At 36.4% G+C, this 24,829-nt stretch overlaps 2 protein-coding genes across 4 annotated transcripts; one reads left to right on the forward strand and one right to left on the reverse strand.

The window, feature by feature from the left end:
* Positions 1-3,974: 3,974 nt before the first annotated feature.
* Positions 3,975-14,332, reverse strand: LOC141780549 (splicing factor U2AF 65 kDa subunit-like). 2 transcript variants are annotated; one of them, XM_074655819.1, is made up of 11 exons: positions 14,093-14,332; positions 11,164-11,338; positions 10,934-11,037; positions 10,193-10,344; positions 9,959-10,075; positions 9,457-9,595; positions 9,198-9,277; positions 5,717-5,839; positions 5,551-5,637; positions 4,812-5,054; positions 3,975-4,643 (listed from the first exon to the last, which is right to left on the reverse strand). In XM_074655819.1, exons 1-11 carry the CDS (start codon positions 14,139-14,141, stop codon positions 4,512-4,514), a joined length of 1,401 nt encoding a protein of 466 aa, XP_074511920.1. In that variant the 5' UTR covers positions 14,142-14,332; the 3' UTR covers positions 3,975-4,511. The 2 variants fall into 2 exon arrangements, with proteins under 2 accessions (XP_074511920.1, XP_074511921.1); XM_074655820.1 differs by lacking the exon at positions 5,551-5,637 and having other exon boundaries at positions 14,093-14,331.
* Positions 14,333-16,075: 1,743 nt separating this feature from the next.
* On the forward strand, positions 16,076-23,954 carry dhrs7ca (dehydrogenase/reductase (SDR family) member 7Ca). 2 transcript variants are annotated; one of them, XM_074657461.1, is made up of 8 exons: positions 16,082-16,219; positions 17,974-18,053; positions 18,688-18,865; positions 18,959-19,071; positions 20,295-20,505; positions 20,592-20,684; positions 21,856-22,008; positions 23,252-23,954. In XM_074657461.1, the coding sequence occupies exons 2-8, from the start codon at positions 18,000-18,002 to the stop codon at positions 23,455-23,457; spliced, it is 1,008 nt and encodes a 335-aa protein (XP_074513562.1). In that variant the 5' UTR covers positions 16,082-16,219; positions 17,974-17,999; the 3' UTR covers positions 23,458-23,954. The 2 variants fall into 2 exon arrangements, with proteins under 2 accessions (XP_074513563.1, XP_074513562.1); XM_074657462.1 differs by lacking the exon at positions 17,974-18,053 and having other exon boundaries at positions 16,076-16,219.
* Positions 23,955-24,829: the final 875 nt, after the last annotated feature.

The following is a 24,829-nucleotide window of genomic DNA, read 5'->3' on the forward strand; positions in this document are numbered from 1 at the left end:
TATACTTAGTGTTTGTCTGTATTAATATAGAAATATGACAGTACATAATATTATTTTATATTATTTTTAATTTGTCCTGATGAAGGTCCTTGTTGACCGAAACGTTGACTAATAAAGCAGAGAAAAGTGTGTGCGGGAGCAGGTCATTTTTTTGAAAAAGTACATATTGGAGGGGATCTACTCCCAGCACCACAAACAAAAAGAATAATATGGTATGGGATATGACATGTAATATTAAGTGAAAAGTAGTAATATAGTATAACATAATACATATTATAGTACAGCAGTAAATAAAATAATAAAAAATAAAAAACCTTGTAAAGCTCACATGAGTAGCATGTTGTCAGTACATTCAGGCGTAGATTAAATTTATTGTTTGACAAAGATAATCAGCTCAAAAAAAGATTGATTTGCTTTGATTTATGAATATAAAACAGCTAAAAATAACAAATTAAGTAAAATTGAGAGCTAGACTCCCTGTCATATCCAGTGAATCTAAACAATCTAAACAGTTTCTCCAGTTAGCTACCTTATGCTGCATGATGTTTTTTTTATTTTTTTATTAATTAATTATTATTTTTTAGTGTAAAACTGTAAAACAAAAAACAACAACAAGACAATTCAAAGATCTGTAATATAATGCTGTTTCTGTTCCACACCTCATAAAAACAGCATATCTTTATATAATAATGATGAACAGAAATGTTACATGAATACATGTGGCAAGAAAAATAACAGTACATGAGACAACAAGTCACACAACAAGTCTAAGGTTGTTTCACCATCAGATCCACAGAAAGAGAAATTAATAATCAAGGTCATGTCATATTTTTTGAAAAGGAGGTTTTGTTTGATAGCATCTTTGGAGAAGTTTGAAACAGACATCTCTACATCAGTTTGTATTGACTATTTATTTTGAAAGTATTAACCGGAAGTGAAGGGACTATGTCTATCTTGACATTTGATAGTCCACACCAGAAAATTGTAATTTAAACATTTTTTTTATTTTTACCAGTACTGATGTCACTGTTGTTATTTGTCACGTACTTTCAATTATATGATAAAAATAATTTTATACATATAAATATATGTATAAAATAATTATACTGATATGTGTGTGTTAAGCAATGGGTTAAATATAGTGTTCACTGTGACCACTGGAGGGCGGTAAACACTCCATGTTTCTAAACACAACAACACATGTCTATAGACAGAAACAACACAAACTAACCTCTGAAAACAGTTAGTAAAATAAATATTAAATATCTGTATTATCATTTATAACCAACCCATGTCTTTATAACATAGAAAAAAGGATTCCCACACAGACAGACTGACAGTGGATGCAAGCATTTATTCAAGGCAATGGCAGTGGCAGGGATTGTACAAACTAAAAATGTTTAAAATTTTTTGGCCATCCAAAAAACATATAAAATACAGTGGCTGCTTATTATCAGTTGATATGTCCCACTTATTACACTAAAATACAATTTGAAACAGAACAGATTGTTTGCTGTATGAGCAAATCAGGCGGCGTTTAAATGCATATTTTCCACCCATCCCAAAGCCGGACAGATTTGTTTGGATTTTTGTGCCTGCACTATTTCATAATAAATGAATGCTTTCATATAATACATTTTCTCCAACAGATCACACAAAGAATAAAGCTTAAAAAATATCAAGTTTGCTATCTACAAAACTTAAAGGTGCATTTCTTATCATGTGCATATCCGCTTTATCTTTTAAAAGGACTGTTTGTAACTTCTTACACTTATGAATCACCCGGGTCGGTGTCCCATGCACGCTCGCATATATGCGCGCGCTCTCGTGTGGCTACGCTGTTCAGACAAGACTCCAACACAAACTACACGGAAGCACCAAAACCGCAAAGTTCTATCTGGTGAAGCCCGTCTTGCAAAACAGTGTTGGCCGCGGTCGGAGGCCGCGGGGGAGACCGTAGCTTTTGTCTCCAGGGCCGGAGTCTCTGCTGTACTCTGCTCCTGTGCCTGTCTGCTTGCCTTCACTCAAACACCACGCGCGTTCTCGCTATTTCGCTACACGCTCACACTACACACTGCAGAAGAGTTAGTTTAGCTCTGAGAATATCTAGTGAATGTACAGTGGACATTTGTGCAGAAATAAATGCTGCAGCTCCTCCAGACCAACAGAGGTTTTCCGGGTCTTGTTAAGTGATGGGGCTCCGCAGCGAGTTATGTTATCGTCTCTGACCGGGTGCCGGTGTCTCCCTTTCCCTCCGGCCGCGGTCGGGAGTCTGAAGCAGGAAAAGCCAACACTAGGATCAGCAGTGATTCATGGAGAGACCTTCATCTGGTCAGCTAACATTACTGCCAAGCAGCTGAAATATAGAGTGATATTGTGGTTTTAGCTGACGTGTGTCGCCTCACTGTTTTGAGCGATGCTCATTCATGTCTATGTAGAGCGAGCAAGCGCGAGCCCGACGCTGACTTTCGTTGACTTAACGGCCACAGGTGTTGCTGTTAACAAGCATTTCTGATTCTTACAAACAGTCCCTTTAAATGATAGCATGAAAACGGATTTGATTTTATAACTCTGATTTTGACAACAAATTGTCGACTATTGCTGGTTAGACGGACACAATTGATCGTTCATTAAGCCCTGCCTCCTTAGTTACTGTTGCTATGTCTGTTAAACTAACGCTGGCAGATTTCCACCGAAATTGTAATTTCTTGAAACAATGGGTCCTTGATTTAAGACAGAGGAAGACAAAAACGCTTCTCATTTATAGCCGGTGCCCATCTATTTTTGGAAGATTTTATCAGCTGAAGCTTGCAAGCCAGCTAATTAAGCTAATGTTAGCCCTACTACTCCATGAATTGGTTGAAATCAGCATGAGTGACTCTTTTTTGTTTCCCGCTGACTTCTTTCAAAATGAGAAATTCTCAAAAGTGGTTTTCAATGCACACTTATACATGATATTTTGCTAAAAAATTAGGCTAAAGCTAACAGGCCCGAAGCTAAATAGTTAGCACCATCATCAGTTGATGATCCATGTGGAAGACATGGAAATAAAGAAACAGTGTGGTTTTGTTAGTCGTAGAAATACAAGTATGATAAGGGAAAATGCTAAATCAGACTATTATTGTTTGGCTGTTTAAATTACTTGCTTGTTATTATTTTTCAAACTTTACTTTTAGGATGAGGATTAACTGATGTGTTATGTAAACGTAACGTTATCTCAGGTAATGTTGGCTTCGGTAGCTCGAATGTCCTCAAATCCAATAAAAAGCAGAACAGAGCTGCTATAAAGTTAGCCTGATAGCATCCAGGACTATAGCTTCCCCACAGCGGAGAAATGCTATACAGCTCCATGCGAATGCGAAAATGCTAATATGTGAAGATGCAAAGGTGCGAAGATGCAAAGATACCAATTTGCTTCGCAACCGGAAGCCACTGTTTTTTCACCCATTTGCTCGCGTAGAATGGAAGTGAATGGGAGGAGAATGTTAATTTTACTCATGTGTGACCGTGCCTTAAAAGCCTTCTTATTACAGCCCTAGTTACGGTTGCTAAGCTATGATTGGACAATCACTGTTCCAGGGGAGGGGCTTAACAAACAGTTAACAGTCCCAGTGTTTGATCATTTTCAATAAATTAGAACATTTCTAATTGAAGTTGCTTCCAGTGTGCATGGCCGGTTTAATATATTTCTTATCTTTTAGATGTTAGAGTTCAATCTTGAAAATCTTTGTTTCGTTCTCTTTGGCGGCACCTATGGTGATAAGCGGAAATTGCAGGTGTGTTTTTGGATCTCGCTTCACAGAGAGCGCCGCTTAAGATTTTTTCCTGGCTATCCGCCGCAGACACCCAGTTCGTAATACTGCAAATGCAAGGGCTTTCGTCAGTGGGCCATAGGCTCAATCACCATTGTGTGTCCTTGAGATTATTACTTTAATATTTCATATTTACAAAATAACCTTTGAGGCCGTTCTGACAAAAAAAAAAAAAAAAATCGGCATTTGGTCTATTTAAGCAGTGCAGGTAATAGCATCGTATATGTTTAAGGAACATTAATAGGTGATGTATAGAACAAAATAATACTTTATGACTAAATAAACCCTTTTTTTCTCTCATAGCCCCACAATAAACATTTATGATGGCTTCTCAAATCTAAAAACAGAGAAATGAATGTTTGTGCTCAGGAGGGAAATCTAAACATTTGACTGTTTTTTTTTTCTCATATAGTGCATACTGGATAAGACAACTACTCTGGCATTGTCAGGCAGTATTAGTTTAGGTAATACATGTCACATTCATTCTATTACAAATGGAATGGATACTACAGTATTTTATAAATTGAGAATGAGATCAGTTCACTGTGGGTGTTAAAGCTAAAGCTGGGAGTTAGATATTCAGTGAAGGAACACACACTGCAGTCCAGTTTGTTAAGTAGAAGATGTAATAAAACAAGTCTTTTTTCTTGGACGCGTTCACGACATTCAGAGGAGTTGAGAGAAAACTTGTCTGTGCTTTCAAAACTCGTGTCTGTGATACATGTCTGGATCGTAGTATTTGGTGACCACCACTCTGTTGGCAAACTTGCGGCCGGTGAGAGCTTGCATGGCTTTCTGACAGTCTGCAGCAGAAACATACTCCACAAAGATCTGGAGAGAAAAACAGTCAGTCAGGTCCTGAACGGTATGAAGATGAGAGCAGAACTCCTTTACTTTGAAAAGAGTATGAGAGAATGAAACAAGCAAAAACTGGCTTTGTGAAGCTCGATAGTGTATAATGTACTGTGTTTTGTGGAGATAATAAGTCTGAACTTTTACCTTTCCACAGCCGGGGACTTCCACACCGTCGACGGGTCGGGGGATCTCGATGGAGCGGACGCTGCCGTACTTGCAGCACTCCTCGCGGATGTCTTCCAGGATCTCCTCGTAGTCCTCGTCGTCCACCAGCTCCTCGGGCATCACCATGTTGAGAAGGCACAGCACCTCCGTGGGCAGGGCAGAGTTCTGCAGCCTCTGAAGCCCGGGGACTTGCAGCGTCACCGGGGTTTCTATGATGGAGGTCTGGGGGTGGAGGAAGAGTTGTACGCATCAGCTTTGGTTTGGTTTTTACAAATAAGATCCAGACTCTCAGCCACAGTCATATAACAAATATATCTCCCATAAAGCCTGCTGCTTCCTGTCCTCCTCCCTCTGCCTGTTACTGAATCTGTGGCTCTCCTGCAGAGCTGCACATGCTGGAAGTAATGTTTCCGTTGACCTTTCACTCCCACCATCTGCCACTGTGAGTCTTCACATTGTTGAAGTGTAGAAACTGCAGAGATTCTCTTGTTTGTTTACAGTTTTATACTGGAAGGCCTTTTTAACAGCAGACATTTTGACATGTAACAGTAGGAAAAATACAGGTACAAATAATACAATTTAAAAAATCAGATATTGGAATCAATTTTCTGGTATCGTGACATCCCTAGTTATTCCCTGTTGTGGATGCTGGTTCACTGTCACACCTGTGCTTTTCCTTCTGTGATCTTCAAGGAAGGTAAAAGGTAAAAGGACTCACAGGATTGGCGTTTTTAGCTCCTACACTCGCCCTTTGGACTATCAGCTTTTTGTCGCCCAGTTGCATCCCATTGAGCCCAGCAACTGCCTGCCAGAGAAAACACACAACACCTCAAAGTAGCACATCAAACAATACAGCTTATCTCAACACCTGATCGCACCAGTACCTGATCAGTGGCGCTGACGTCTACGTATTCGCAAAAGGCGTAACCTTTTGACAGTGACGTGGCACTGTCTTTCACTAGATTGAATGCTTTGAGAGGACCAAACGATGTCAAGAGCTCCTTTACCTGCAAAGAAGAGTCAGACATGAGACTGATAATTCACATTGGACATGCAGAAACCTACAGAGTGACACTTAAAATCATCACATCACAGTCTATTTCATTAATACTTGATTACTGGAAACAAAATGTATGCAGTTAAAAAGACTTTGCTTTGGTTGTTTTTATATTTTGCATTGCTATAAAAAGAAGAAAGAAGAGAACACTGCATAAAAAAGTTAATGTCTTTTGAGGGTTTTAGGGAAGACGCTGATGATGTGGATCTGAGGGAACAATAACATAACTTCCTGAGAAGTATTATTGAGGCATAGCCATAAATATGTTGAAAGAGTTATAATAATAGTCACATATTCAAAGCTGGAAGTATTTTTTCTCACGACGAGCTGAGCGGTGAAATAAAAGAGAAATTGAGATTTTGACTTTTATTGTATATTGCCAGCTACAGGCAAATTACATCACATCAGTTGGACGTTTTCTTACCTTTACATTAACAGCTGAATGCACCCCCCTCCCTCCCCCTCCCTCCCCCACAAAAACACCACCACCATCAACAACAACAACATCCTCAATTCTTAATGATCAGGCCTTAAGCCCTAAAATCCCCGGGTCCTAAACGCGCTCCAAAAGCATGATGGGAGACAGAAAGTAGCCAGTAAGGGAGCCTGGCGGTGAATCCGTGTGAGGACCAGAATGTCTTACTTGCCTTGTGTTACATGTTGGCATGGCAGCAGTAGATGAGTACTACTGAACAAATTATGAGCGCAGACTTAACGATCTTACAGGCCCCTAGCTGGGGACAAAGTGGGGGAACAAAAATGAAAGAGCCGTGAGTATCAACGCAGTGGCAAGTGACTGCAAGTATTAAGAAATAAAATAAGTCAGTGAATAATATACATCTATGACGGCGTATTAGGGCCTTTGTAATTTAAAAAAAAAAATCATAATTATGGAGCCGGGGGAGGAGGGTAATACTCTGAGAAAAAAACTCAAACTTTAAGAGATAAATTGTAAAATTACAAGAAAAATACTCAAATATTATCTGAGAATATAAAGTAATACATTTACGAGAAAAAAATGTTAGTTTTTTTTTTTTTTTTTTTTTCAAGGAACCACATCGCTTCACTTTGCAAGGTTGGATCAACCTCATCACACCACAGAGACCACCATTAAACACTGCGGTAACGTGAGCAGAGTGCAAAACTGTGGCTGGAGCGATGAAAAGTCCAAAAGTCAACATTTATTGAAATAAGATAGACGTAATCATTTCAAAAATTCAAAACATGTTTTTATCTAAAAAAATATTCTGCTTCAATCAATATTTGTTGGTGTTTAGCCTTTCAAAAACAACATTTTCACATACAAGTAGGGGGGACTTCAAGGAAAATAGGTTGGGAACGACTTGTTTAGCAGATAAATCCTAAAGATTGCTGTTTCCGATGTCCTGTGTTCCTAAAAGATCCTAAAAGATACATATACATGTTTTCTTTCATGTTCTTTCTGTGTTTTCCTAATACTAATATAATTCATATATTTTGCTCTCGGCGGCTCAACGTTACCGCAGTGTTTAACGGTGGGGTCTGTGGTGTGATGAAGTTGATCCAACCGTGCAAAGTGAAACGATGTGGTTCCTTGACAAAAAAACACACTTTTTCTCGTAAATTTGTGACTTCATAATCTCAGAGAACATTTGAGTTTTTTCTCATAAATTTACAACTTTAAATTGTAGAGAATATCAGAGTTTTTTCTCTGAATATTACACCCCTCCCCGGCTCCATAATATTTTATTTTTTTTAAACCTACAATGGCTCTAATATGCCGTCGTATACATCAGGCTACATGTGCTCTGTAAGCTAGTTAGAGTAAATGAGACAGAATGGACAGTTTAGAGTTAAATTAACTGTGTAACAGAGAAAGTTTACACCATCTGCTCACCTGAGAGTAAAGATGGAGCTGTGAAACTCTTCATAGTATTACACTGAAATATTAACTATAACGTTCGATATTGTCAAAGAAAAAGTCCACCCATATATTTATACTTTTAGTTATGATTAATCCAAAATTCACTCATTTGTGGAGTTTTTCTGGATTTGTGGATCTTATTTTATCTTTTAGAATGTGTTTCTCGATTGCTGAAGTGTGCTATACAAATAAACGTGCCTTGCCTGTTAACAGCAGGTGCAAAGTAGGACTGCAGGTATAGCCCGACCGATACTGGTCTTTTGAGGCTGATACTGAAATTTAGATATTTGGGAATTTAAAAAAAATTATAATTAAGTTTTGGTCAATATCACAACATTCTGTATTTTATTTATTGTTTTTAACATAAATAATCTTGATACTGATCACTTAGATTTTTAATTTTTTTAATAATTGTGACTCATGTTTGAGAAGCTAGAAGCAAAACATATTTGTCAACTTTGCTTCCATAAGTGGTATAGTTAATCTTTCTTTTTTTTAATCAATCGATTAATTGTTTGGTCCCTAAAATGTAAGTTATTGGAGAAAAATACTCTTTAATTTCCTACCCCCGAAGATATTCATATTTCTTATTTTGTCAAACCAAAATTTCAAGATACTAAAGTTTATTATCAAATCAGAAATTAATTTAAACAATGAATCTAATTTTCTTTCAGCTCAGTGATCAATTATCATGGTGTCAATTAATTTAGGTCAACTCATCATTTAATCAACTAATCGTACAGCTACTAAACTATAGGATGTGTGATAGCCACTCTTTTCAAAATAAAACATCCTCTTTTCTTAAGGTGGACTTTTTCTTTGACAATATTGACTTAAATGAATCAGGAGCAACATTCAGGCCTGAATATCACACAGAAATAAATAGTTTATCAGCCTCGTACATAAATATACTGGACTTTGCTTACCTTTCCTTAATAGAATGCTTAACATGAGAAAGGTAAAAGTCACAAAAAGCCTTTTTATGAGATTGATATATGATTTATGACATGATACGATTAATGTTTGTTTAATATCAGATCGTTTTGAAAAAATATATATAAAGCTAATGCTCTGTAGAGGTTGTCTATTGTGAATACTTTAACATATATATTCATAATTACAAGTCATTAAATATGAACCTATCTTTATTTTTCATATATTGTGTTAAATTGATATTTTTTGTCTTTTTGTATTTATGCTCTGGGGTCTCGTTCTGTTTCTGGCTCTGATAAACATTCAGACTTGTGTTTTCTCTCTGCCACAACACAGTTTTTGACATTTTCATGTCATAAAGAAATGTAAAATATATTTTGTGCATGTTTAAAGTGGGACAAAAAACCTCAGCAAGTGAGAGAAAAATGAGGTAACATGAGTGCACCTGTTCAGTCTGTTTTCAGTTAAATACCTGGTCATCATTAAGGTAGTTCGGCAGGCCTCCTATAAACAGTTTGTGGGGGGAATCGGGAACGACTGTGGAGACGACGCCTGCAGAGAACAAAACAAGGAAAGAAAACATTTATTATATCATATAATAGGATATGTCATTACTTAAAGGGATAGTTGTGGTGTTTCTCAGTGTAGGTAATACACTAATTATAGAGAAATACCTCATACAACCCCACTGAAAAACATCCAAACTATCATAATATTACTCAGTAACAAACCTGGGACGTGGATAGCGGGCTGCTCTGAGATACCAGGTAAAGGCCGATAGTCGTGAGGTCGTCTAATCTTCAGTGATTGACCCTGAAAAATGATTCCATCGAAGGCCATCGCCTGCGTCGTCTCGTCTACGGACCGAAACTGGAGAGGAATCATTTTAAGACGTCTGCTGTCCCAACAGCAATGTTTGAATGTCTGACATCTGTTATCTCTTGAGTTTATTTTGTACTGTCCTCCTATTGCCCCAACTGCTTTGTGATAAAAAGCTAAAAAAAAATGTAAATCTGAATCTAATCTGTTTTTCAGATGACTTTTACAAGAAACAAAGTGTACAAATGACAAGTTGTGGTTGTGTGTTGTATTAGTGAAATTAAATAATGAATAAAATATAATAAAATCCCTGTAAAAACTAACTAATTTGCGAATAATCGCGATTAAATATTTTAATCGATTGGCAGCCCTAATTTATATATATAATATAATAACATACATTAGAGCACGCACCTCTAGGAAAGCAAAGTTTTTATCCTGATTAATCTGCACAGCCAGTACCGGGTTGCTTGGGGCTTGTGAAAGTCCCGCCAGCCTCATCTGAGCGTTGAAGAACTCCGCCATGGACTCCTGAGGAGGAAGACAACAAACAGCATGGCTGGAGACAACACAAACACATCAGTGTTTGGTAGAAATATAATATATATAATATTATATAATATAAAAGAGTAACGAGAGAGACTTTACTTCAGTTACTCCAAAGGGAATATTTCCAACGTAGAGGCGTCTGGCTTGTCTCGTCATCTGACTGCCAACGATGGGCACTTGTGTTGGAGCTGCAGCCAATCCGGTGGTGGTGGAAGTTGCCAACAGAGCTATTGTTGGAATCTGCCCGGCCGCTGAGGAGAGAGGAACAGATATAACCAGACAGGACGGCCTGATTGTAGCTAATCCAGAGGATTAGAGATCTGATAAATGAAAAAACGTCATCACATTGATTCAGGAATCATTTAAAAATCAATTGTTTCCATAGAGCCGCATTGATTTGCAACATTATCCACAGTGCTCTAATACAGGAGACCATTGAGGCACCATTTAAAGTATGCAGAATTAGCTATTAGCAGTTCCTCTTTGGAGTGTACAGTACCAATGGATGTAGAGGCGACTATCACTGGATTACTGTGATATAGAAGAAAACTTAAAAACATTATTATTCTCAGGCAAGTTCTGATGTTTTAAAGGCAGGGTGGGCTTTTTTCTATGATATCCTCTGGAAGTCACACTGAATCTAAAAATATGTGTATCGTGTCCGTGTGTTCAGATTTGGATCCACGAGGAAGTATGTGTTTGGATGTTTTTGGTGAATTTGATCCCCTTTTGGAAGCAGAACTACAGGCTTGTTGTGGTCTGGATACAAGCTCAGCAAGTGTAGGTCTGAAGAAGTCTGACTCGGGGACTAAACAAGCAAAAAGAGAACATGATAAGTACCTTGCATAGCTTTATATTGCATTGGTGTGATCTGTTCAAAGCCAGAAGGAGGCACATCCCAATATTTGCAGGTTCTTTTCTTCCTTATTCGCCTCGGAGAGCGGCTGCAGCGAGACGACAGAATAAAAACTCAAGCATTATATTTACACAGTGAAACTATGGGATGGACCCATCACACACAGGTGTATTTTCACAATAAAAATCTGCAGCAGCAGCGTTCACCCACTGACCTGTGCTTCTTGTGGTCCCGCGAGGAGCTCCGGCGGTCCCGACTCTTCCGGTCTCTGCTTCGGCTTCTCTTCTCTCGGCTGCGACTCCCTCGGTCTTTGCTCCAGCTGCGATGCTTGTCGCCTCGGCCGGGAGATCCACTGCGACTCCTCTTTTTGTGTCTTTCTCTTTCTCTCTCTGTGCAGCAGCAAGCAATAATTACTATACAGTATGTCTGCCATTAAATACTACACATTCATAAATAATACTGGATGTAAAAGAGCTGAAATGATCAACTGATGAATCGATTGACAGAGACATTTTATAAAAAATGTTATGCATTATTTAGGTCTGTCAAAATTAACGCAATGATAACGCGTCAGCGCAAATTCGTTTTAACGCTACTAATTTCTTTAACGCATTAACGCAACTTAAGATTTTTAGGTTGCAGTGGCAAGCTAGAGTGAAGATACTGGAATCACATGAACCTAGAAAACCTAAGAAGTCAGACTGGCTTGTCGCAAAGGAGGTTAAATTAACGCTCCAAACTTACACTAAATTTTGGCAAGGAAAAACTGTCATGGCCATTTTCAAAGGGGTCCCTTGACCTCTGACTTCAAGATATGTGAATGAAAGTGGGTTCTATGGGTACCCACGAGTCTCCCCTTTACAGACATGCCCACTTTATGATAATCACATGCAGTTTGGTGCAAATCATAGTCAAGTCAGCACACTGACACACTGATAGCTGTTGTTGCCTGTTGGGCTTGAGTTTGCCATATTAGTAAATATTTAACTAATGTATCTGATTCTTATTGTAATTACTGAAATTACCTTGAAATGAATCCTAATATTTACTGTACCTGGCCTTATTTCATGGCACTAACTGCAGGTAATTACATTTTTCTAAAAACAGTTATCGCACCAGGTAAAACAAAGTGTCACTATAAAATACAAAGTGCACAAGTCTCCTCTCTATATTATTAACATGCTTCCCTCCAGTCTCCACTGTGGCATAGACAGACCGCTGCATCATATTTCTTTGAGAAATCTGACAGTTTAATGTGTTTGTTCTTGGCAAAAGAGGAACGTCAGGTAGAACATGACTTAAGACCTTTTAACAAATCGATAAGAGGTAGATCTGATCCACCCGGTAGCTCCGTGCTGAATAAATGTCCAGTTTTAGATGTGGTATGTTTCTTTTTCTTTCTTTCTTTCTTTCTTTCTTTGTGTCTGGGAACCTTCTTTGTGTTTTCTGTTACAGTACTTCAAACCTCACTGTACTTGAGATTATTATTTATTTCCATTATTAGTTAGTCTAACAAGTATTTTCTCAATCATATATTAATTGTTTGGACTTTGAAATGTCAGAAAATTGTGAAAAATTCAGATCATAATTTTCTATTTTCAAATGCTTTGTTTTATCCAACTAACAGTCCAAAAAGCCAAATATACTGTATTCAGGTTTTGTTTTTATCACATAAAACAAATAAAAGCAGGATCCCCCCATTGGAGAAGATGGAACTATCCATTATCAGTTATTCAAATATTTATGTTCTTGATTAATAAATTAATTGTTTGGACTTTAAAATGTCATAAAACAAACATAAAACAAATAAAAGCAGGATCCACATTGGAGAAAATGGAACTGGGGAATGTTTGGCATTTTTGCTAAAAAAAAAGTCTAAATGTATTATACATTAGTTGCCAATTACTTTTCTGACGATTGACTAATCAATTAATCGACTAATAAATTCAGCTCTACATGATTTGTATTTATGTACTCAGTGTTTTCTCATGATTGTGAAGCATTGTGGAACTTTGTTTTGTATTTTAGGTGTACTACACAAGTCAAAGTTATGATGGAGATGATGTTGTTGATAAACATTATTATTATTATTATCATCATTATAATTATAATTATTATCATTATTATTATTATTATTATTGTTGTTATTATTATTAAAAATATTATTATTATCATTGTCATTGTTATTATTATTAGTATCATCATTATTATTATTATTATAATTATCATTATTATTATAATGATAATTATCATTATTATTATTATTATAATTGTCATTATTATCATCATTATTACTATTATTATTATCATTGTTATTATCATTATTAATATTATTATCATCATCATCATTATTATTATTATTATCATTATCATTGTTATAATAATAATAATTATCATTATAATTATTATCATTAATATTATTATTATCATTATTATTATTATCATTATAATAATTATTATCAGCATTATTACTATTATTATTATTATTATCATTATTATTATTATCATTGTTATAATAATAATAATAAGAATTATCATTATAATTATTATCATTATTATTATAATTATTATCATTATTATTTTTATTATAATTATTATCATTATTATTATCATTATCATTGTTATTATTATTGCTGCTTTGTAGTTGTAAGGAGACTAACACAAATGAGTTGTGAGATTTTGTATTAATTTGATTAATAATGTGTTGCAACAATTAATAATGAAAGCCAAATTGAAAAGCACATCACAATAATTCAGAAAATATCACAGTAACTCATTTTACCTGTATGTATCTCTGCAGGTGAGCATAACAATGTTAAATGTGTAATAATTTGAATGGAGTTTGGCATCCAGCTGTCTCTCCCAGTAGAACGACAGGTGAGTTCTCTGTTCTCTCAGCAGGCACCCAGACTGCGTTCAGAGATGTAGTGAGGTTTAGAGAGGCTGTATAGTGGCTATAGGATGAGTATAAGATTATGATAAATGTTAATTAAGCTGACATTAATTAGCTGAGTCATATTGGGGAAAACTACGCGCTGAAGTTGCTGTCAGGTGGAGAAATTCATTCATAAAATGATGAGTAGGGCTAATGTTAATGGCTAGCTTGTAGAGCAGACAGACTGATAATACTTGTTCATACTCACCCTGACGGTTCTCGCTCAGCTGCTTCTCAAATTCCTCGAAATCAGACATTATAGCGGCTGTCTGGGTGAGTAAAGTACAGCAGGTCTGTCTCGTCTTGAGGGTTGAAAGATGAACCAACCAGCCAGCTGAGAGTCAGTGCAGCAAAACACCAGAGAAATCTCCCCAGTGTCAAAATAAAGAGGCAACACGTCCGGATGAAACCTTCACAATAAAACCACTCAGTATGGTTATGGAGGACGAAACCTGCCAAAATTAAAAAATAAATCAATAAATTAATAAATGACTTGATAAATAAATAAATAAATATGTCATTAAAGGGACTGTTTGTAACTTTCAGAAATGCTTGTTAACAGCGACACCTGTGGCCGTTAAGTCAACGAAAGTCAGCGTCTGGCTCGCGCTTGTGCTCGCTCTACATAGACATGAACGAGCATCGCTCAAAACAGTGAGGCGACACACGTCAGCTAAAACCACAATACCACTCTATATTTCAGCTGCTTGGCAGTAATGTTAGCTGACCAGACGAAGGTCTCTCCATGAATCACTGCTGATCCTAGTGTTGGCTTTTCCTAGGAGCGTTATCGTCTCCGACCGCGGGGGGAGGGAGACACCGGCAACCGGTCGGAGACGATAACGTAACTCGCTGCGGAGCCCCGTCACTTCACAAGACACGGAAAACTTCTGTTGGTCTGGAGGAGCTGCAGCATTTATTACTGCACAAATGTCCACTAGATATTCTCAGAGCTACGAAGTCTTCTGCAGTGTGTAGTGTGCGCGCATGAACGTGAGGTAGAGCGAGAACGCACGGTGTGTGAGGGAAGGCAAGCAGGCAGAGGAGCAGAGTACAGCAGAGACTCCGGCCCTGGAGACCAAAGCTATGGTCTCCCCCGCGTACTACGACCGCGGCCAACACTGTTTTGCAAGACGGGCTTCACTAGATATAACTTGGTGCTTCCGTGTAGTTTGTGTTCGAGTCTTGTCTGAACAGCGTAGCCACACGCGAGCGCGCATATGCGAACGCGCATGGGAAACCGACCCGGTAGATTTATATGTGTAAACAGTTACAAACAGTCCCTTTAATCAAGGGCTACATTTATTTTTAATATTATTTTTGCTACATTTATTGGCATATTTATTAATTTATTGAGTCATTTATTGATTTATTCTTGGCAGGTTCCGTCCTCCATACTGTCCTCCATAGTACCAGGGTTTTTAGTTTAAGAAAATGTTAGCATCAAAATATACTCACAGTACAAAAAGTAAAAGTATTCATTATGCAGAATGAACCATTTCAGAATAATATATATTATTGGAGGTTAATCATTGATAGATTAATAGCAGTTAATTAATATTGATTAATAGTAATATCTAGTATCACTTTAATGTTGCAGGCAGCTGATTAAGGTGGAGGTAATTTTGAATTCTTCATATACTGCTGTGTAGCTTAATCTATAATAATATATCATGTTTTATTTGTTGATAATATTTAGAATTGACAATCTGAATCTGTAAATTACAAGTAACTAGTATTAAAAAGTGTAATACCTTCTTATCTTATATGTTTTTGTCATACATGATCTTTGCCTAATTTTATTTTTGCTTTTTATTTTGAAGCACATTGAGTCTACGCCTGACATGAAATGTGCTATATAAATAAACTTGACTTGACTTTAGTCTCTCACCCTGAAGACCTCTCAACACCACTGCTCCCTCTATACTGCAGCTCCATTTAAAATGCATGACTGATACAGCTTTCTTTTATTCTTAAATCAGTTTTGCACTATGTCTATATGACTATGTGCTCATGTATAATTAATCTTTGCAACTGTACAGTAGTATATCACAAATGTCGCCTAAAAGAAGCCAATGGAAACACCTCTCTTACCCAGCAGCCCCCCTCTCCTCTCACTCTAAACATAACATGTCGACAACATACACTGAAAATAACTGACTCAGCTGTGCTGCTATTAAAAGAGCTCAAATCCCAGAGTATTGCTCTGGCAGCGAGGCAGGCTGTCATGTTGGAGGAGCTCTGTGCTGTGAATGAGCTGCTGAGGCGTGCAGCTCCTCAGGAGAGGAATAAAAACCACCCCGTGTCCAGAACACCTGCAGAGGCCTGAGAGCCAGTAAGTGTTGGCTGCTAATTCATTTCTCGCAGAATCGAGGTCAGTTAGACACGACCAGCTCTCTTTAATCTCTGTTACTTGTGCCAAGACACTTTGTGAACTAACTAGAGGATGTTAATTCTGCACAACAGCTGCTGCATAGAATAAAAAGCTTAGTTTTTCCTGTTCAGATTTTGATTGTTTATTCATCTCTTGACTCTGTTGTGGAATAACTGTGGCTATAGTTCTCTGTTGCATTGCGTCTTTGTGAGAGGTACAGTATCTATTTCTAGGGCGGTTTATATTTAGACAAACAGCTGGTGGTAAACCTAAACCAAAAGGTTATCGTCATAGTCCCCGTTGAACATGTGAGTGCTGGACTTTATCATCTGATGACAAAAACTGGCCATATTACACTTAATGTGAAGGACAGATCGTCTCTCCAAGCTGATTATCAAAGATACACTAAAATTCGATTCATGGACAGATTGTGAGCCAATGAGCTCCTGGACACAGACATGTTAAAGGGGAGCAACAATCCCAAAGATTTGTGTTTGTTTCTCTTTGTGGTTGTATTGTATCTTTTTGTGGTTGTTTTGTGTCTCTTTGTAGTTGCCTTGTTTCTCTTTTTCGGTTGTTTTGTTTCCCTTTTTTTTTTTCTTTGTAGTCATTTCGTGTCTTTTTGTTGTTGTTTTTTTCTCTTTGTGGTTGTTTTATATCTGTTTGTGGTTGTTTTGTAACTTTTTATGGTTGTTTTGTTTGTCTTTGTGGTTGTTTTGTGTCTCTTTCTGGTTGTTTGTGTCTCTGTAGTTGTCTAGTTTCTCTTTGTGGTTAATTTGCGTCTCTTTGTGGCTGCTTTGTTTCTCTTTTGGGTTGTTTTGCTTCTTTTTGTGTTTGTTTTCTGTCTTTATTTGTGGTCATTTTGTGTCTTTTTTTGTGGTTGTTTTCTCTTTGTGGTTGTTTTTTATCTGTTTGTGGTTGTTTTGTGTCTCTTTGTGATCATTTTGCATCTTTTTGTGTTTGTTCTGTTTGTCTTTTTAGTTGTTTTGTGTCTTTTTTTGTGGTTGTTTTATATCTCTTTGTGGTTGTTTTGTCTCTCTTTTCCAACAAAAAAATGTTAGCAGTTACTTCAAATAGAGGCTCTGGCCCAGGGCCTCCCTGACCTCTGGGTCTGTGCCCAGTAGGCCCTGTTGAGTAATGGTAAATGGGAATGGTAAATGTACTTGCATTTGTATAGCGCTTATCTAGTCTCCCGACCACTCAAAGCGCTTTACACTACATGTCAGCATTCACCCATTCACACACATACACTGATGCCAACTTTGCCCATCAGGATCTAATCTAAATACTCATTCACACACCGATGGTTAAGCCTTCGGGAGCAATTTGGGGTTAAGTGTCTTGCTCAAGGACACATCGGCATGTGACTAGAGTAGCCGGGGAAACGAACCTCCGACCTTTACGATTGACCTGCTCTACCCTCTGAGCCAAAGCCGCCCCAAAGTAATCCATCCTTGTATGAGATATAATCATATTCACAATTCATGAAATTGAAACTAGGATGTAAATTAAGATTTCAATGCTTGTAAAGTCTGCTTCATAATGTTTTAAGATTTGGAATGTGATTTTACCTCATGAAGCACTTTCCATGTATACGCAGTAGGCACAAGTCACATATAGAGACATTAATGATGTGGTATTTATCATTTGTTCTTTGTTTTGATGACTAATGTAAGAACTTGGTTAAAAAGATGTCTTCTCTGTTTTTATTTCAGAGTTGTAAGAATAGTTAGATTTAAAAATGGTTGTAGCAGGTGAGATGGATTCCAATATTACGAAGCCGGAGAGCTTTTGGGTATGAAACGCTCCTTTTTCATGTAAATCATGTCATGACATGACATCCCATATCTTCTCATCTGCATCATCAGAAAAATAATTTTCCATCTAAAAGTATGTTTAAATCACTGAACATACTTGCAACAAAAACGTGTTAGCTAACGCTTATACGCTTATTTGCTTTTGTCCCAAGATTTAGACTAAAAGATTGACACCACTTTCATGTCTGTTTTAATGAAGCTGCAGTCAGCAGTCAGTTAGCGTAGCTTAGCACAAAGACTGGAAACAGAGGGAAACAGTTAGCCTGGCTCTGTCTGAAGGTTACAAAATCCACCTCCCAGGACCTTTAAAGCTGAAAACTTAAAACATGTTGTATCTCGTTTGTTTCATTTGTACAAAAACAGAAGTAAAAAACATCTATTGGTCATTTTGCGGGGAGTTATGTGCAGGCTAGCTGTTTGCCTCTGTTTCCAGTATTTGTGCTAAGCTAAGCTAAAATGCTTCTGGCTTATATTTAACTTCCTGCCAGAAAGTGAATAAGCGTATTTTCCCAAAATGTCGAACTATTCATTTAATAATTTGTGTGAGCAATTCCGAAAATATATATGCTCTTGCTTTATTTCTGCATATTTAATAGAAAAATACTTTTTCAGGATATCGTCCAGGAGATGGACCCAGTATGGACCACCACTGTTCTCCTGGTGCCATTTGTAATCGTGCTGACAGCTGGATTTTTCTACTTCTATGGTGTGATTATGGGTCTGTTGTCCAAAACATCAGTACGCAATAAAGTGGTGGTCATAACCGACGCTTTATCTGGGCTTGGAAAAGGTAACAATGTTTTAACAAATAAGAAATTGCTCTGCAAAAGATTCTGGTTATCCAACTGATTTTACAGTATTTTGATATTATTTATCAATGCAGAATGTGCAGGTGTGTTTCACAAAGGAGGAGCGAGGCTGATCCTCTGTGGGAAGAGTTGGGAGAAACTGGAAGAACTTGCTGATGATTTAGCAAACGCCTCCGACCCCACTGTGGTAAATATACCAGCACTGAAACAGGAAGCAGACTGTTATATACTAAAATATTCAATTAGAAGTAGAAGTCCTGCATTTAGACAGATAGATACTTTATTGATCCCGAAGGAAATTTAGGCATCCAGTTGCTTAAACAACACATCCAACACCAATACACCTTAAAAAGAGATAAAATCGAATAGAATAAAGTAAAATATCAGCAGTATCTGCTGTAAAATGTCCCCCGTGACTGATATATTATTATATATTTTATTATTAGATTGTTAATACTGATGCATCAATGTTAGAGCAGCATTTTGTGGCTGCTCCAGGTGTATGGAGGACAAAACCTGCCCAAATAAAATAATAAATAAAATAAAAATAATCAATAAATAATAAATGCAAAATAAATAAATGCATAAAAATAGATAGATAGATAGATAGATAGATAGATAGATAGATAGATAGATTAAAATTAAATAGAGGGCTAGATAAATAAGGGAATTAATACAAAGGTAAATAAACACAAGGAGAAAATTAAAACAGAAATATCAATTTATGTTACACTGTATCAATTAATTAATGCTCACATTTATTTTTAAGATTATTTTGGTACATTTAATGGCATATTAATTAATTTATTGTTTATAGTCATTTATTTTTTTAAATTTCGATTATTTATTTTTTATTTTGGCAGGTTCTGTCCTCCACAGAGGTGGAGCTGGTTTTAACTACTTTATATACAGTTAGCTAGTTTATTTCAGTGGTTCCCAACCTAGGGGTCGGGCCCCTCCAAAGGGTCACCAGATAAATCTGAGGGGTCATGAGATGATTCGAAAACTAAGTTGTGACGCACAAATTTACCTAACATTTTTGGACTTTTCCCTAATCTTTGCTGTTTGTTGTGAAATGTTGGATAATTTGTCTTCTTTGGTACACAAACTGTTATTTAAATACAGTTAATGTCTCTTTGGTGGTACTGATAACAACTCATACACATCTCAAACTAGACTGATTTATTCAGTCATAAGTCAAATAGATTGGAAACCACTGGTTTATTCTCTAAAAATGTTTTGTATTTTATAAACTCACATATTTTTTGTTTATGCAAAATCTGAATCTGAAAAGTAACTACAGCTGACATATATGATGTAGTGGATTAGAAGTATAAAGTAGCATAAAATGGATGGAAGTTAAGTACCTCACTTGAGCAAATGTACCTCCTCATTATCGCTGTTTCTCAGACGTTTCCCTCTAAACTGGTGCTGCTGGATTTCGGAGACTTGGACAGCATGCCAGATGTGATCTCGGAGATCCTGGAGTGTTACGGCTGCCTGGACATCGTCATTCTTAACAGCAGCATGAAGGTCAAAGCACCTGCACAGAGTTTGTCTCTGGAGATGGACAAGTTACTGATGGACAACAACTACTTTGGACCGACGACACTGGCCAAAGGTAGACGGTGGAAACACATTTCAGTCTGTAAAAGAGATTATGAGAGTGTTGTTGCTTTGCAGCGTGTTCAAACATTTCTGTTTCAGGTTTGCTGCCCTCCATGATCTCCAGGAGGACCGGTCACCTGCTCCTGGTCAACAGCATCCAGGGGAAACTGGCTGTGCCTTTTCGCACCGCATGTGAGTTCAGAGGGGAAATACTCAGGACATTTTTAACTCTTATTTGATGTGCTAATGTACATAAATCAATTATTAACAGTAGTCTACCATTCTCTCAAGAAGTCTGATACTTTGGTATAATTACTGCTCACTAAATCCTTTAAATAATAGTAAATTGTTAAACTCCCAGACCAGACAACACCGTGGTAGCGACCTGTCAATCACAAGGTAGCCACGTCCTAAAGCATCCTCTGCCTTATGGTCTATTTGACTCTAAATGGGACCATAATTTACTAAATGAACATCATGCTGTATTGAAGAAGACTTGAAACTAGCGATTGAGACCATAAACTCATGTTTACAATGTTTACTGAGGTAATAAATCAAGTGAGAAGTAGGGTCATTGAATGAAGTTTAAGGCACTTCAGCATTGGCTTCACTTTTCAGACCTGGAGGTTGCCGCCTGGTTGCCATGAAATTTGGCACACACATTCATGTTCCCCTCAGGATTGATTGTAATCACTTTGGTGATCCTCTGACTTTTCATCTAGCGCCACCATCAGGTCAGCATTTAAATGTGTCCAACACTTTGGTTTATGACCAAATACCTGCAAAACTAATAATTTTTGTTTAGTGATAAATAGCAAACATTAGCCTGCTATCCAAGCTTAACTAAGATAGTGAACATGGTAAACATTCAACCCAATCTCACAGAAAGGCATACAGATACTGTAACGCATTTTTTCGCTCACATTTTTACGCCACGCAACAAAAACTATGGTGACGTCTGCAGTTTAGGCAACAAAACCACTTATTAGGTTTAGGAAACACATCATGTTTGGGCTCAAAATAAGAAGAATACGTACGGAAACAATGTAACATAAGTACACAAAATGCGTCATAAACGTCCCTAATGTAACTTACAAAATAAAACACTGGTCTCGAACTGGTTAAAAGTCCTCTGTTTGTTGGACAAAGAGAAAGAGAGAGAGAAATCAAAACAAACCCAGTAAAACTGTCCCAATAGCACATGCAGAGCTTATAATGTTAATTAAAAACTCATAATGTTCTCAGTGATAATCTTATGTGTTTGCAATATTTATATCAATACTTCAACATGAAGTAGAAGTAACAATGGGGTGTACATGGCTGTAGTTTAAAATACCGTGTTTCACTTTGTGTATTTTTTCAGATGCAGCCTCCAAACATGCTGTTCAGGCCTTCTTTGACTGCCTGAGAGCTGAAGTGGAGGAGTACGGCATCTCCGTCAGCACCATCAACCACACCTTCATCAGTCGCTCTGCGTCATCTGAAAACACAGACGCCTCCAAATCCATCTGGTCATGTGAGTAAAATCAGAGGAAAAAGAAATTCAACCAGTACTATTGCAGAGAAACAAATCTAGAGGATGATTCTGATTGATTTTACCCTCCAGTAGAGCAACATCATCAGGATTCAGTTTTACTCTTTAAAAACACTTAGGTCTTTGACAAATTAAAGGACAGATTCGATTCCTATTCTGAGGATATTTATGGACCCCAGAGGATGAATTATTGGTGATCATGTGACCTTTTACTGAAGCCCACACGGGCAAAATTTACACAATGTACTATATGTTTCTCATTCTGTACTACGTCCTGCATTATCAATCCCAGACCATCAGGGGCCCCAGAGGCCCTACATTTACTGTGAGCCAATTACATTCTGGTTATTTAATTAACTGATTAACTGAAATGGAACGGTGACTCCTTCATCTACTATACCAGTTCTGAGCTTAAAACCCAGTTTTATGACCTCTAATATTCAGGTTGACATTATGTGTATATCGTGGATATTCTGCAATAGTTGATTTTTGCCCTACTTGGTATCGGATTAAGACAACATTTTGTTTATTACCCATCCTTATCGGGAAGAAAAAACACATAAAGGAAATATGTAAAAAAAATAATAATAAAACAATAAAACAATGCAAAATAATTCAAATGTATTTTCAATTGTATCTGTATACAAAGGTGTTCTGTTAATTTTTATTTAAAAAAAAAAAAATCTCATTAAAGTAAAAGCCCTCACACTTAAAAGTCGTAATACCACAATGAAAAAATACTCCAAACATTCCTGCATTCAAAATCTTACTCAAGTAAAAGTACACAATTATTACCAGCAAAATGTACTTAAGGTATCAAAAGTACTCATTATTGCCCCAAAGTGTTATATTTATCTTAAATAGATCAATAGATCGAATAATCGATTATTAGTACTGATGTAGCAGCATCAATATAACTGCATATTTTATAAACTGAGCATATGTTTTACGTATAAAATCTTTATCTTCAAAGTAACAATAGCTGTCAAATAAATGTATTATAGTAAAAAGAACAATATTTCCCTCTGAAATGTAGCAGTATAAAGGAAATTTTTAAGTACACTTCTGTAAATATAATATTGTAATGAAAATATATTCCGCCACAGGTATACAACAAATATATAAAATGAGGATATATAACATGTAAACTTTGGCTATGTTTAATTAGAGTATGTTTTCAGATAACTTTAAAGAATAACAACTGTATCATTGTGTCTCCCTGCAGTGTTGTACACAAAGAAACCTCTCGGCGTTCCTCCAGACGAGGCAGCGAATGAGATCGTGAAGACTTTAAGCAACAAGAGGAAAGAGGTGGTGATTGCTCCCTCGCTCCCTAAGGTGGCCCTCTACACCAGATCCTTCTTCCCTAATGTGTTCTTCGCTGTGATGGCGGCAGGAGTGAAGAACGCCGCTGCCTCTGAGGACATGTAGTGCTGCTGGTTTACAGCATGCAGCCGTACTCTTTAATCATTGAGGATATTTATGACATGTTTTATCACCATTTCATCCAGACACTCAATCTAGAAAAAATATTGATATCTGTTGTTTGTCCTGATCTCCCATTAAATCTTTTGTGAACCCCCAGACTGAATTTAAACCATGTGGGTCTTAAAGGTATGACAGAAACACGGTCTTAAACTAAACTTGTTAATTACGTAAAATGTAGATTCTTTAAAAAAAAAGAAAAATGTCTACAGAGCATTTGGCCTGCAAAGAACAAGCTGACACTTCATATGTAAAGTTATATGTTGATTTTCCACAGTCTCTCCATAAGAAAGAATCATTTTCTATATATATTTACTTGATAACGTTCATAAAATGATCATCATCAGGGTGTGGAATTTACATAAAAATAGTAGATTATAGAGAAAATGTTGTGTTTGTTCTTGTATGTGTGGATTTAGAATACAAATAAAAGTATTTATGTGTAAGCCTGTTATATAAGAGTGATTTTTTTTTCTTTTAATCAATTTTATTATTTATTTTTTATCATCTATTTCTATTTTTATGTTAAAATAAATTTTTATTGCTGGCACCAGGACCACACGTGGTCACAGGTCCATACTTTACTTTATATATATAAAGAAAAGCTCAATTTAAACCCTAGTAAATAGTTATTTATTATTAGAAAATGTTACTGTCCATATCTGTTTTGTCAAATTTCACATTATTTCATGACCTTAAAATATTTTTGGAAGAGTAATGATTGAATACTTTTGCTATTTCACCTGTAATTAATACCAAATTATTATTAGTAGATCTTTCTAGAACATTTAGAGGAAATTCAAGGAAATTATTAAAAAATTCAAAAAAGCCTATGTCAAAATCTAGGTGTATAAATTATGAAAACATATAAGTAATGTATATTTTACATGTTAACATACATAAAATGATCATCAGAATTTAGATAAAAACATTTAATTATAAATAAAACGTATCTGTTCTTGTATTTTTGGATTTAGGATACAAATAAAAAATAAGATAATAAAATAAAAGTATTTTTGTGTAAGCCTTAGTCATTTATTTATTTTTATTATCTATTTCTATTTTTCAGTTAATATATATATATATATATATATATATATATATATATATATAATGCTGGCACCAGGACTACACGTGCTGAAAGAAAAACTTTAATAATTTATTTTACAGATCCATGATTTTCTTTTCTTTTTTTTATATGAATTTTAACTCTAGTAAATATTCATTTATTATTAGAAAATGTTAATGTCCATATCTGTTCACATCACATTTTTTCATGTCCTTGCTGTGCACTGATTAAAACACTGACTTGGTTATG

The sequence above is a fragment of the Sebastes fasciatus genome, chromosome 13, assembly GCF_043250625.1.
Source record: "Sebastes fasciatus isolate fSebFas1 chromosome 13, fSebFas1.pri, whole genome shotgun sequence".
Classification (NCBI taxonomy): Eukaryota; Metazoa; Chordata; class Actinopteri; order Perciformes; family Sebastidae; genus Sebastes; species Sebastes fasciatus.

What these genes read in the sequence shown, in the direction of transcription:
- LOC141780549 (XM_074655819.1), bottom strand. Translation starts at nt 14,141, where the DNA reads ATGTCTGATTTCGAGGAATTTGAGAAGCAGCTGAGCGAGAACCGTCAG. An exon ending in GCTGAGCGAGAACCGTCAGG is followed by an intron (nt 11,339 to 14,092) that starts GTGAGTATGAAC and finishes GCTGCTGCACAG; the next exon opens with AGAGAGAAAGAGAAAGACAC. An exon ending in ACGTCAGCGCCACTGATCAG is followed by an intron (nt 5,638 to 5,716) that starts GTACTGGTGCGA and finishes TTTCTCTGGCAG; the next exon opens with GCAGTTGCTGGGCTCAATGG.
- dhrs7ca (XM_074657461.1), top strand. Translation starts at nt 18,000, where the DNA reads ATGGTTGTAGCAGGTGAGATGGATTCCAATATTACGAAGCCGGAGAGC. An exon ending in ACCGACGACACTGGCCAAAG is followed by an intron (nt 20,506 to 20,591) that starts GTAGACGGTGGA and finishes TTTCTGTTTCAG; the next exon opens with GTTTGCTGCCCTCCATGATC. An exon ending in TGTGCCTTTTCGCACCGCAT is followed by an intron (nt 20,685 to 21,855) that starts GTGAGTTCAGAG and finishes GTATTTTTTCAG; the next exon opens with ATGCAGCCTCCAAACATGCT.